This window comes from Octopus sinensis, linkage group LG18 (genome assembly GCF_006345805.1).
Source record: "Octopus sinensis linkage group LG18, ASM634580v1, whole genome shotgun sequence".
In the NCBI taxonomy this organism is placed as follows: Eukaryota; Metazoa; Mollusca; class Cephalopoda; order Octopoda; family Octopodidae; genus Octopus; species Octopus sinensis.
This window is the reverse complement of record NC_043014.1, coordinates 27908066-27923250: the sequence shown is the minus strand read 5'-3', so window position 1 is coordinate 27923250 and position 15185 is coordinate 27908066. Positions and strand designations below refer to the sequence as shown.

Here is a 15185-nt window from a genome sequence, read left to right as displayed (position 1 = left end):
GGTACCATTCAGTCCATGGTGTCTTAGCATTTTTTTCTTTTTAGATGAAGCCATGGCACTGTGGATGACAGAGCATCACATATTTGCCTACAACAGTTATGTGAAGTCTGTCACAGCAGTTCAGTGTGAGTTTCGGTGCTACTTCAATGTTCACCGAAGTCAGGCTGTTCCCACCCGTAATATAATCTTACATTGGGTGAATGCACTTCGTACACAAGGTACCCTAATGAATAGGAGACCGGTGGGAGTGCTATGAATAGTATGGGACCCAGAAAGTGTGGAATGTGTCAGACAAGCTTTGATACAGAGTCTGAATCACTCTGCTTGCATGCATTCCACTGAACTTGGCATCAGTAATCGATCAGTAAGGCATATTTTGCATGAAGTCCTGCATTTCCACTCATATAAACTGGTCATTCGGCAACAGTTGAAACCATGGGACTATGCACAATGGCTTAACTTCACACATCAGATAGAAACAATTTTTGAGGCAAATGACAACCTCATTTTGTTAATGAGTGATGAAGCTCAATTTCATTTCAATGGCATGGTGAATCAACAGAACTGTCGTTACTGGGCTCTTGAAAATCCAAGAGAACTGCATGAAAGACCACAGCCTAAAAGTGACAGTTTGGTGTGCTGCTGGAAAAGCTACCGTCATTGGTCCTTACTTTTTTTAAGACAATAATGGAAATGCTGTTACTGTGAACTCTGAGTGTTACATCAAGGGGATAAACAACTTCTTTGTACTTGAATTATGACGAAAACATGTACCTATTTGAGATGTGTGGTTTCAGCTGGATAGGGTGACAGTCTACACAGCCAGAGATCAATGGACGTTCTTCGACCTCTCTTCAGTGGCCACCTCATTTCCAGGTTTGCTGACATTCTTTGGTCCCCTGATTTGTCCATGGGTGATTATTTCTTGTGGGGAAACTTTAAGGCATGTGTGTATGCACATTAGCCCTGTACACAGGATGATTTGAAGGAAGCTGTTCATATGGAAGTTGCCCAACTTGACAGAGCAATGCTGGAGAGAGAGTGGAGGCCAACTTCCAAGAAAGCCTTCAGAAATGCATTAATGAAAACGGACACCAGATGATGGATGCTGTTTTCCTCACTTGATTTAACGATGTCATTAAAATTTGTTTGCAGCTAAAATTACTGATTTTGTGAATTTTTCAAAAATGTCCATCCTCTCTGCCCCTCCCTGTAGCTTACATTGATTTTTACATAGTTGTTTTACAGTGTTACCATAAAACTTATGACAGTCACTCTCTGTATATTTTTCTTATATTCATGAACAACCACCTTGTTGATAGAGTTCAAAATGTGGTCCACTAGGCCATTCAAAGGCTCATTACATTGTTGAAGGTGAGACTAAAAAGAGAGGATAGTATATTTGAAAGCTTTCATGTTATATGCTGGGATAGTTCCATTTGTAGTCTTCAGAACTTTGTAAATATGAAGATTATGTTAATAGTTGTCTGCATTCATTACTACTACAGTGTCTATTGTTTTTATTCCATCAACTAGTTCTATGGTTATACGTGTCTGACAACAACTTTTGCTATTACAACTGTTAAAATTCAATTTCCTCTTTCTCTCTTTTTCTTTCTCTACCTACCCTCTCATTATTTCGCTCCGTTACTTTCCAATTCCACTTGTTAATATTCCATCATTCTCTATTTTCTTGCAAGGATTTATTTTATTCTCTTTCTATTTTTTTTGTTGCATTTTACTTTGTATTCATCTTTTAATCACTTTGTTAAATGTTTTTTTTTTTTTTTTTTTTACTTTCCAGATATATTTTAAATTTTCTTCGTACAAGTAAAATTCACCTGCCTGATAGTCTGGTAGAATTACAGCAACTTAGTGATGAAGTAGACTTTTATCAAATTCCTAGTCTGAAGGAAGAAATAGGCCTTGAAATTACTCGACGCCATGAGGAGAATATAGTGAAAATGTTACCGACTTGCTGTGATTCTGATGGCTATTTCCTTGATGTTTTAGAGCACAATGGTGTGCAGGCAAACTTCAAGAACCTCCAGCTCATTGGACATATTGATATTATCAAGGTATTACCTCTTAGCCCAGATGATTACGGTGTGCTGCAGTGTTTAGTGGAGACAGTCAAACAGACAGACTACCACCCACACAAGAGCACAACTGGTCATATCTGGTATCTAGGGAAAGGCTGCTTTGAACTGCAGGATATCTACTACTTGACACGGGTCGAAATTGGTGAGTTAGTGCGTGCACATGGGGCACGCCTTGTGTCGTCATCAGCATCATACACTAACAGCACGGAGACGAACAATATGCAGACCATATTGATAATGGACAAGTGGCATATACCTGCCTACTGTATCCAGAAGTTACGTGCAAACTGTATGACTTGTAAAGCTCTCCCTCCTGGTCGCACAGTAGGTTTTTTAGACTGGAACCAAGAACACCAACAATAACATTTTATTAGTTTTATTATTTTCTTAAAATTTTAAATCTAATATAATGTTAAATTATTTATGTCTATATCTACTCTGTGACTTTTTTTTTTGTTGTTTTTTTATGTAAAATTTCTAAAATACCAACATTGTTAACAGATAAAAATCTAATTGTTGTTTACAACTTCATTTAGAGATTTACCTGTCTCCAAACAAAAAATAATATTGGACTGTGGTTCCCATCCTCCCCCTACCTACAACATTTTACTTCACACTTTTTTACTTTTATTTTTAAAAATTCCTGAAGAACAAGAATATATATATATATATATAGATAGATAGATAGATAGATAAATAGATAGATAGATGTTTTCTTAAAAGTGTTTCAAGAAAGCTACTAGAATGCAAGTTAGAAATATTAGAGATGAAAACAAATGTAAAAATGTAAAACAAAAGCAATAATTTACATTTTTACCTTATATTTCAGTATTTCGGATTTAGAAATCCTGTATCAGGAGTACAAGCTTAGGTCTGAACTGTACACACGCATGCACACACACACACATATGGGCATGTGGAAGGGGCAGGTGCAAAATGCATAGCCTGAAGTATTAAAAGTGTAAACCATTATTTTACTTTTGTTTCCATTCCTATATTTCCAACTTGCATTGGAAATATCTTTCTAAAACAGATTTAACTCTCTTTTGCAATTTCTTTATTTCAAAAATTTAAGAGAAACTTCAGATTAGTTTTTATTTGTAGTTTGTTTTAGCTATCACAGCTAAGACAATGTTGGAGCGCTGCCTTCAGATACAAATTTTTTTTTAATGTTTTTAAAATGTAATATTAATTTTAAACTATTTTTCATCAAGTTTTCCTCTCTTAATTTTATTAATTTACTTTTAAAAAAAACCAGCTATTACATTTTATCTTTTTAATTGACTTTGTAGAATTTTCTTTATCACAGGTTTCTAGGGCAGTGGGCTGGCAGAATCGTTAGAGTGTTGAACACAATACTTTGTAGGGTTTAGTTACAGCTCTTTACATTCTGAGTTCAAATCCCACTTAGGTTGACTATATCTTTTATCCTTGCTGGATTGGTAATTCAGTGTACCAGTCACATGTTATGGTTATTTGAACTAACTAACCTTCTTCCTAAAAATTTGAAGCCTTGTGTCTATGTTAGAAACAATTGTTACAAGCTTCTCTTATTCCATCCCTTGCCTTCACCTGTCCATTTTTTACTTTTAATTCTAAGGCATTTCTCAATGAGTGTAATGTATGTGTTTGTATCTCTCTCTACACACATACACACACTCTTATCTACTTTAGCCATTTATCTTTCCAAATCCTACCATTCTATCAGACATATGGCAAATATTTGTTTTGATAAGTTGCAGTGATTTGTTTGAGGAAATTGCTTTTGTAGAGTGTTGCTAACCAATGTTGCCTGAAAGCTATGCGATCCTGACCCCTATATATACATAGTGCCAGTGGACTTCAATGAAGTATACACACACTGCTCTTCATATCACAAAATATATACACATTGCTCCACACTCCAATAAAATTATACATAAGCTACTCTTCACAATATAAGATATACATACACTGCACTTCTCTTCCACAAATGTAGTACTTTTCCCCCACTTTCTTTAAGCTATATATATATAAAATACTTTACCCCTAAAAGAGAATACATATGGAAATATGAATATACACTGTGATTTAACAGCTTCAGCTGTATTCTGATATTTCATTTCTTCACCATACAAGTCATTAATTTGCTATGAATTTCTGAGAGGAGGAATTATCATTATTACATATTGATATAAGACAGCAAGCTGGCAGAATCATTAGTGCATTGGACAAAATGCTTAGCAGTATTTCTTCTGACTTTACATTCTGAGTTCAAAGGTTGCCAAGGCCGACTTTGCCTTTCATCCTTTCAGGGTCGATAAAATGAGTACCAGTTGAGCCCTGGGGTCAATGTAATTGACTTAACCCTCACCCGAAATTGCTGGCCTAGTGTCAAAATTTGAAACCATTACTACATATTGATATAATCAAACTAGTGACTTTGTCTTGATTGTTGTATCCTCTTGCTTTCTTCTGTGCCTGTAGTATGCTGTAACTTTCTCAAATTTTCAAGTCAAACTCTAATTCTATTCTCCCTGCTAAGGATGTTCTCCTAGTTTATGTCTTTGTGATGCCTGCTCATTCCACTTGAACTCCGTGTGTGTGTGTGTGTAGAAAGAGAGAGAGAGTGATTTGGGGATTGAATCACACTCATCAGATAAACTTAATTTTTATATTGACTATTCCATTATCCCAAAGGATAATTCAATAATGGAAATTGAAACTAACCTTTTTTTTTTAATTGCCATCAGTCTTGTGTTATTTATTAAAGGCCTCCATGTTCTGCTCATATTCATGCTAAGTCTACTGAGGAGGTTTTCAAGACATGCGCTGTGGTTCTTTAAGTCATCTTACCTTTCTGAGTCATTCCTTATTTATTATCTTAACTTTGTTCTACAAGGGTTGATGGCTTCCTTTCCCCAAGCACAAATGACCAGCTTGCCCGTTTTTATTCTGTATTCCCAGGGATTAGGACTTCACAATGTTCTTCTAATCTTACTTTATGAGAGTGAATAGTTCCACCTTTATGTTCCCTGCCACAACTCCATGGGATGTGATACAGTTTTTTGGTCATAGGAGGGATATCCTACAAATAATACACCTGTTTTTGGACACTGTCCTTATGTTTTATGCACAGCAGATATTCCCAATGTTTTTTTTTTGTTTTTTGACATGACTACGACAGCAGAATCTCAGATTGGATGCCTTAGTTTATGTAGCTTAATTCTCACTGTTCAGAATTCAAATCCTGAATTTTACATGACCTTTCATCATATAGTGATGATAAAATAGTATCGATAATGTATATGTATCTATGCATGTGTGTATACATGCATGCAGGTATGTAATGTATGTATGTATATAAAATGTGTGTGTGTGTGTGTGTGAGAGAGATTATATAAATGACAAAGGAACTGGAAAGTACGTACTGAACTTTGTTAGCTTACCACCATTTCTGCTATAAGATGCAATGCACTCAGAACTAAGTGCAGTATATCTTGTAGCAGAAACAGCTGTAAGCTGATGAAGTCCATTGCATCATCTCCTGTTCCTTTGTCATTTATATAATTTCATATTACACTTGACTAATACTTTATTCTGAAGCATATGTATGTTGATTAATAGTATTGTTAATACTATTAATCAACATAGGTTAATAGTATTGTTGTGCATAAGCTATATGTGTGTGTGTGTGTGTGTGTGTATAAAACAGACACATAGATGATTTCAAACAAATCATCATCATTATCATTATCTCTTGTTGATGAAGAAATCAGTAATATCAGTATTATTCATGAATACAGTTGAGAAGCAATAACTTCTCAACAAACTGACTCCTGTCCAGTTTCAGTTTATCTTCTTACCTCACTTTATGAGTTTGTGTATGAAATATTGGGCTCATAAGTCAAAATTAGTTTAAGTAAATTATTGTTTATATGGATTTGAATTGGCAGTGTTGTTAGAGTGTTGGTAAAATGTTTTGTGATATTTCTTCTAACTCCTTATGTTCTGATTTCAAATACAGCCAAGGTCAACTTTGCCTTTAGTCCTTTCAGGGTTAATCAAATAAAATACCACTGAAATACTGGAGTTTACAGTGTCACCTAATCTTCCCCTCAAAACTACTAGCCTTGTAACAAAATTAGAAATTATCATCATCATCATCGGCAGTAGCAGCAGCAGCGGGAGTAGTAGTAGTAGTTATGCAGTACAAAAGACTGCATTTGAAGTTTTTTGTGTAACATTAATACATCTTCCAGCTTCGTTTAACAGATTTTAGAGCTCTATGAAATAAAAGATTTTTGGTTTATGTTTTTACCAAATTATTGAAAAGTATTGTGAATGAGAGATGTCCAGTTGTCTCAGTCAACCAATAATATTAATCAGTGCTGTCATGAACACTGACCATCATGCGGTTTCACATCTTAGGGAAAGCCATTTACCACCACATCTTCTAATATAGTAATGCTCTTGGAAAAAAAGCATAGACATTCCATCTTTCCATCAGTATAGACATCAATCACTCTTTAAAAAATCCTGATATAAAGTAATTAGCATAATTAATCAACTTTTTTAATTAGTTATAAATGAAATTTTAACCCTTTAGTGCTCAGATTACTCTGAAAATAATGCTTATTTATTCACTTTATTTTTAATTAATCATTATCTCATAGCTTCAAGATTTCAATGATGTATTTATATACTTTTAGAATGGCATTGTAGGGTAGGTGTGAGAGGCTGGATCTAATCAGTTTGAACATAAAATAGGTAGAATATTTTGGTTACATATGGCTGTTTTAAATGCTAAAGAGTTAAACAGTTTTTTTTTCTTACATTGATTGAATCACACTATTATGTAATCACTTTAAATGCTAAAACAAGCAGACAAATCTCCCTCAAATCACAACTCATAAATTAAAAAAAGAACACTTGCATAATATAGATCTGTTATATATGATATGATTGCAAAAATGGTGAGTTATGGCTGGATTTTCTTTATTCATATGTCTGCTCAATTAAGGCTGACCTGCAACTAAACAATGGCCATCAAAATCATTCTGAAATGCAAATGTCTTTCTTATAATTCTTTTATTTCAAGAGTTTATTATCTGTCAGTTTTGCTTCTTGAGAATTTTAATGAAGATTCACGACAGTTATAATACAACCATAAAGCTATATTTATGATGACAATAGTGGTGGTGGCTGCTACTGCTGCAGTTGTCATTTGTTGCTTTGATTACTTCTGTGAGAGCAAAGTTTAATCAGAGGAGTAGTTTTCATCAATATCTTTAACATTGGTCATCTTTCAGTTCTATATTTAAGAGATGAGGAATTATTTACATTATTTATATTTGATGGATATTTGTCCTCATCTTGTATGTTGTTAACACAACGTTTCGGCTGGAGGGTATATCAGCCGAAACATTGTGTTAACAGCAAACAAAATGAGGACAAATATCCATCAAATGTAAATAATGTAAATAATTGGTCATCTTTGTCTTTTTATTGTTTTTATTTTTTATTTTAAATCTTACATACATAATTCCCCACTCCTTCATTCAAAAGACATTCATCAGCAGTTAGTTGAGGGAGATTTGGCTGTTACAATGAGCAAGCCAAGGGAATTACACAAGCAACCCCACTTGTTTGTTTTCTATGCCAAGAATGTTAATGAGCTGGCAGAAACGTGAGCACGCCGGGCGAAATGCTTAGCGGTATTTCGTCTGTCTTTACGTTCTGAGTTCAAATTCCGCCGAGGTCAGCTTTGCCTTTCCTCCTTTTGGGGTTGATTAAGTAAGTACCAGTTATGCACTGGGGTCGATATAATTGACTTAATCCATTTGTCTGTCCTTGTTTGTCCCCTCTGTGTGTAGCCCCTTGTGGGTAGTAAAGAAATAAGAATGTTAATGATACTGATGTTGGTAGTGACGATAATGATTGTGATGATTTTCCCCACATTGACTTCTCCCACAACCCTCTTTCATGCTAAACAAAACCACAAATTCTTCAGTTGTCCTCCAAATGAGATTTATCGCTATATATATGACGTAGTGAACTTGTTGCAGTCAAGGAATTTATTAGTTACTTGTTCATTTAGGTATGCTCGACCTCTTCACTCTTTGCATTAAGAAAGCAAAAGAGAATTTTATTTTTTACCCTTTACCTCCAGCTTTTCTTTTACATAATTTAAAACATTTTCTTGTATTTATTATTTTATGCAAGAGTAGGTTGTCGTTTATTCCTCACTCAAGGTTTGCCCAGATCAAGCATTCCATATGTGACCATTCCATTTTTTTATTCAGACATAATGTACCCATGGCTATCAAAGCCAACAGTGGTACTGCTATGTACTACATAAGGGTCCTGTTGTTTACAGCCTCACTCAACTACAGAGTCCAGTGAGCCTTCCCTCTTCTTGAGATAGTTGGGTGTGATTTGAGGAAGATTCAACTGCTATTTCTTAATTGGCCAAAATACCATGTAGGGATGCTTATTGACTCATGCTAGTTTATGTAGATTTTAGTGGATTGGAAAATTTAGCAAATTTGAAGAATTATAAATTAACATGACACTACTAAACCACTTATGTTTTACTTGGAATAAATTACTCCAGCTTAATATTAATGTATTTAGCTAGGTAATTTTTAAAAATTCATTTATTTTCCCCAATTTATCTTTGCACATACGGACACACACATTCACTGTCTCTGTCTCTCTGCCTGTCTGTCTGTCTGTCTATCTCTCTTACACACACACACATGCATCAAAAACATGAAGTTATTTATAATTTTGAACAGAAGGCATTGTGAATATCTCAGATTGGAAAAACAAGTTTTAAGTATGATCCATTGGATAGGTATTGTTGTTATTGTTAAGATGGATGCACTGGTATGGCCATGAAATATGTGTGAATGATGTTTACTTGGATAGAAAACTGTTATGTTTCTGATTTAGTTAAATACACTGATACTGTTTTACAAACATCTTTTTGTTCTTGCTCCCAAGCATGTATGGGACAGATTTTGCATATTTCAAAATTTACAAATTATTGGAACTTTTGGTTTTAAAGGTGTCTGCTCTTCTTACAATTGATCTTTCAACTGTTGAGATCTTGTAGAATCTGGTGTGACTATAATAATTAGGTTTGAAGTCTTATAGTGCACACAACCATTCTTGCTCATATTTTCATTTTCATTTTTTTTTTGTAATCTTTTTCCTTCTAAGTCCTTTTAATGAATCTCAAATGTCTTTCCAATCTTTTCTGTTACAAGATTAATGGTAAGCTGACAAAATAATTTTATTGGAATATATTTAACTGATTGATTATACTTTATTTTATTTATTCACTTTTTTAAGTTTTGCTAAATTTGATTTTTTTTACCTTTCAGCATATCTATTTGTTCTACACACACACATACACACACACACACACATTGTTACAAAGGAAAGGTTCGCTGTGCTTTTGCTGCTTTGATGTCATTGGCTTCCTCAGACTGCCTGACAAAGCCAACAACAGGGAATCTTTAAAGTTAGTCAACCTTTTCATTGTAAAACTAAATGTGATACTTTACCTAAATGTATTGAGTGAGCCTTCTTCAACCAATGAGTGAGTGTTTTTATATATAACTATAAATAAAAACAATCTTATATATATATATACAAACATATATATACACACACATGCTCATATATACACTTTATATTGATTTATTTTTGATAAAAAGTGTAAAATTGACCTTATCACTAAAAGCTCAATTGTTGAGAATAGAAAGACAAATATGAGATTGTGTGAAATTCAAAGTCATTAGCATTTTTAGTAAAATGATATGGTTACAACCAGGAATCAAAACCTTATTCTCTACTTGGTTTGTAAGAGAACATGAAAAAAGAAAATCATAAGAATAATTTGAAGAATTCATAATATAATCAAAATTTTCTTAATTGCTGCCATTATTATTATTATTATTATTATTATTGTTATTATTATTGTGTTTATTAAGGTGGCAAGCTAGTAGAATCATTACTCCACAAGATAAAATGCTTAGTGGCATTTCTTTTTGCTCTTTACATTCTAGGTTCAAATTTCACCGAGGTTGACTTTACTTTTCGTCATAAGTACCAGTTGAGCACTGAGAACAATGTACTCAATTAACCTACCTCCCACAAAATTTCAGGCCATGTGCCTATAGTAGAAAAGATTGTAATTATTATTATTAAGACAGCAAACTGGCAGAATCATTAGCACATCAGGAAAAATGCTTAGTAGCATTTTGTCCGTCTTTCTGTTCTGAGTTCAACTTTTCCTTTCATCTGGGGGGGGGGGGAATAAATTAAGTACCAGTGAAACACTAGAGTCAATGTAATTTCAGGCCTTGTACCTTTAGTAGAAGACATTATTATTATCATCATTATTATTGTTGTTGTTATTATTATTATTACTACTACTACGAAAAGGGCTATCAGTTTGTAGAAGCAACAGTGTATTGGACACAGAATATTTTGTGGTATTTTTTGTTGTTGTTGTTATTGTCTTATCACAAGTCAACCTTGATTAATCAAACTTATGATCAAAAGCATTCCAACTGTGACTCTCCTGTTTCTTTTAATCCTCTGTGAAGGAAACCTAGGGGACACCACATAATCTAGTTACTTGTTTTTGAGAGATATTTGGTGGCTGCTATTTCTAGCATTTTGAGTGATCATGCAGAGATTCTTTATCAGTTTAAGCGGTATTTTTATTACATCTCTTTTGTGTTGTGAGTTCAAAGGCTTCTAAGGTTGACTTGGACTTTCATCTTTCCAGGATTGATAAAGTACCAGTGAAGTACTGATATAATTTCAATATAATTATATTCTCACCCCCCGAAACTTCTGGCCTTGTACCTGATAGAAATTATTATTATTATTATTAAGGTGGCAAGCTGGTAGATTTGTTAGCACAATAGGCAAAATGCTTAGTATTTCATTCGTTTTGATGTTCTAAGTTCAAATTCTGCCATGGTTGACTTTGCCCTTCAGGTTCGATAAAATAAATACCAGTTCAGCACTCATGTGTATTCGCCTCATTCTCTTCCTCGAACTTACTAGCCTTGTGCCAAAATTTGAAGTTGTTATTATTATTATTATTATTAATAAATAAATAATTATTATTATTGGTGGTGGTGCTGGCGGTGGCAGCGGCAGTAGCAGCATTGTTTGAATATCAAACAAAATGCTTAACAGTATTTGTTCCAGCTCTTTGTTCTGAGATCAAGTCCCACTGAAGTTAGTTTTGCCTTCCATCTTTCTAAGATTAATAAGATAAAAGTACCAGTCAAGTACTAAGGTCAATTGACTGCTTCCTCCTTCCAAATCTCTGGGCTTCTACTTTTGTAAGAAATTATTCAAGCTGCAAACTGGCAGAATTGTTAGCATGCTGGACATTTCAGCCTTCTTTACCTTCTGAGCTGAAAGTCCACCAAGTTATCCTTTTGGGGTTGATGAAATAAGTACCAGTTGAGCACTGTGGTCAATGTACTTAATTAGTCCCTTCCTAAAAATTTCAGGCCTTGTGCCTATAGTAGAAATTATTATGAAATAGGACAATGGATTGGCAGAATCTTTAAAGCATCAGACAAAATGCCTCGTGGTATTTGTTCTAGTTTTTTACATTCTATATTCAAATCACACTAAAGTTCTATTTTGCTTTTCATCCTTCTGGGGTTGAGAGAACCAGTCAAGTATTAGAGTCAGCAACATTTGTAGCCTTGTTAAAAATAATAATAATTATTATTATTAAAAAATTACCATCAGAAATGTTAGCATGGCACTTTGAGATTTAAAAAAAAAATATAAATTATATAAATGAATGAAATATCAAGGTGTTTTATGTAAATTAGTACTAGATGCTATAAGAACAAATCTGAAACAAGAAAGAACAACAATTCACTGATGAGATCTATATTAGGTGTTGCTGAAAATTAGTTTCAGCATGAAAAAGAGGGTTTAAAGCCCTGACAATAGACAGAAAGAATGTGCAGTTCTAATAAACAGTGGAGATGTAATTTCAGAATTATTGTAGAATAAGGCTAAATACATATTCTTACATAGATTTAATTGACTTGACTTAATTAGTTTTATGGTATATTCTGTAGGTTTTGTAGAACATATTGAGTTGCAGAGGTTGTTGTAGTTGGAATAAGAGGGGGACAGTGTTGTGTCTAAGTTTGATGAAGTGGCTTTCTTCTCTTTTAAAGCTTTGAGACTCAGTATTTCCGAAGCATTTATACTATCATGTGCGCACATGCACGCACACAAACACATTCTCTCTTTCTCTTCCTGAGATAGAATTTGAACCCAGAACTCAGAGAGATGATATGAAATATTGCATTGCACTTAATATGGTGTTTTACACTTTTTACCACCCACCTACTTGTGCTTACATGAAAACTCAACTGCAAAAACTTGATTTGTTTTTCTAACTTCTCAACATTTTTACAGAATTCTGTATTTCTTATTTTAAAGGTTTCCATTATCACCTAATATTTTTTAAAAGTTGTTTTTATTTCTCTAATGTTCTTAAATTGTAGTGTGTGTGTGTGTGTGTGTGTATGCGTGCAAGAAAGAAAGGTTGTTAATTTGTTTTTGAACACATTTCAGTCTGTTTTGTAAGAGTAATGACACTAAAACTTAGGCCAAATTAATTATGTAAGGCATTTTGGGTAAACAAAAATAGCAAAAAAAAAAAACTCTTAAATTTAAATAAGAAGAATAACAACAAAACTAAATTCAGACAATAGTCAACAATGGATTTGTTTCTGTGAAAGCTTGTAAGAAAAACATTTTCCTCTTCTTTTTTGTTTTTGATTTAATCTTTTCAATGCCAACACATTTGAGATACTTTTGATTCTGTGATATAATACTGTCCATTTTAAAGTATTTCTATTTAAATTAAGAGGTGATACAAATTATATACCAAAGACCAGTGTAATAACAACAAAGTTATTTTATTCAGAACCTTGAAATTCTTGATTATTATCAAAATTAATTGAAACATCATAGTTTGTGTATTTTATTAGAGACATGAACCAGAAGGGCCTGAACTCCACCTACATTTAAAAAAAATTAATTAAAACTGAGCTGGCAGAATTTTTAGCACACCAGGCAAAATGCTTAGCAGTATTTCGTCTGTCTCCATGTTCTGAGTTCCAATCCTGCCAAGGTCAACTTTGCCTTTCATTCTTTCAGGGTTGATAAAAATAAGTAGTTGAATACTGGGGTTGATGTAATTGACTTACCCTCTTCCCCGAACTTGTTGGCCTTGTGCCAAAATTTGAAAACAATATTTTATGGCGAATTCTTCTATTTCGACATTTACTTTTCCATATACACCACCCATCACAATTACCACCACTGAAGCATGAGGCAACAAGAGTCTCATTATGGTCACTCCACCAGATAAAAAACAACAACAGTAAATTACACTACTATCTTAAAAGAGATGAGATCTTAATGTAGTATAAGATACACAATGACTGAAAAGAAAGACGGATTGGTTGTAGTTGGAAAACTTTTGATTTTAAATATGCTCAATCAGGCCTAATTTGGGGCCAAGCAATAATGAAGGAGCCTCTAAGTGATTAGTTCACTGATTCTCCCTATAATCACATCTTACCATCTAAATAAAAAAGAAGGGGCACATTGAATATATAGATATGTCCGAATATATAAGATAGATATGTCTGAATAAAAGACATAGTATGGCTGGAACACCTTTGATCATTGGTCTGTTTGATCAGAATTCTCTTGTGGAAAAACAGCACTAGTATTTTAAGAACTGATAGATTTCTCTCTCATTCTGCAGGAAGTTAACTATCTCAGTGACCCTCACTAAAGAAATGAACCTATACACACACATACATATGCATTTTTTGGTTACTGAATACATATTGTAGAGTATATTTATTTGTAGAAATCTATTGCTTCACTTTGTCACTAGTGAGTTTCTTATTCAATATGACCATTCACATAACATTTTATTTTTCATTTTATCTGAAGACTGCATCAAGTGAGAAAATCTGAGTAACAAAGGTGTGAATCACTAGCTTCATATGAATTCATACACACAGGCTTTTTTCTCTGCTAATTCTTATGATCATTGTTAATTGTATAACATCTTATATCAAATGGTCATTAAAATAATGATAATGATGGTGGTGGTAAAGATGTAAACAATGCTTGTGCTACCATCACTATAACTACCCTAGGTTCTATGAAGTATACAAACACAAATATACTAGATCAAACATCATTAATCTTCATTTGATCATTTAAAATATCTTTTCATGCATACACATTCATTTATTTATTTACTCTTATGTACTAATATGTACCGTCCATTATATTTAAATTTTTTGTTTTATTATTTTCTTTAAAAATTCAGACATTTCTCAGATTCTTGTACAAATATTTTAGAAAACTATTATTGTTTGCTTTTAATTTGTTACAGTATCTATTTAATGATCTGTACATTCTGAGTTCAAATCCTGCCAACATCAACTCTGCCTGTATTCTTTCCAATGTCAATGAGATAAAGTACCAGCCATGTTCTGAGCTGAAGTTAATCAACTATAACATCTGTTATTGAGAACTGTTCTTGTAAATTTTTTATTTGTTGCAATATTTACATACAAAACTTTACCTTTTCAGTTTAATTCTCACTGAGATCAACTATATCTGTCATCCTGTAATGTTAATAAAATAAATACCAGTTGTGTACTGGGGTTGATTTGACAAACTCCTCCCAAATGTATGGCATTGTGCCTATGTTAGAAATCATCATTTCTATATGCTGTTTATTTATGCAAAACTATCTGTTTTATGATCAACAAATTAAATTAAATTCATATTGCTGAACCAGCAAGTTAGCCTCTAAATTAGTTCTCTCACTTGTAGAAATAGTAGTCAGCATATAGTAATCATATATGAGTTTCTTTTTATCTTTTCACTTAGTTCAATTTGAGTCCTACAGTATGGGAAAGGGGTCTTTTAATGTATATGCATTTAGTTGCTGGTAAACTCATAATTATTAACCGGTTCAAGTCATATCTGTCTGAACAGACA

At 33.3% G+C, this 15185-nt stretch overlaps 1 protein-coding gene across 1 annotated transcript in view; it reads left to right on the top strand.

The window, feature by feature from the left end:
- LOC115221750 overlaps positions 1-2552 on the top strand; it is a 24483-nt gene extending 21931 nt beyond the window's left edge. Inside the window, exon 3 of the mRNA XM_029791965.2 lies at positions 1805-2552. Within this exon, the coding sequence (XP_029647825.1) occupies positions 1805-2465 (661 nt within the window). The 3' untranslated portion in view covers positions 2466-2552. The remainder of the gene's footprint in view (positions 1-1804) is intronic.
- Positions 2553-15185: the final 12633 nt, after the last annotated feature.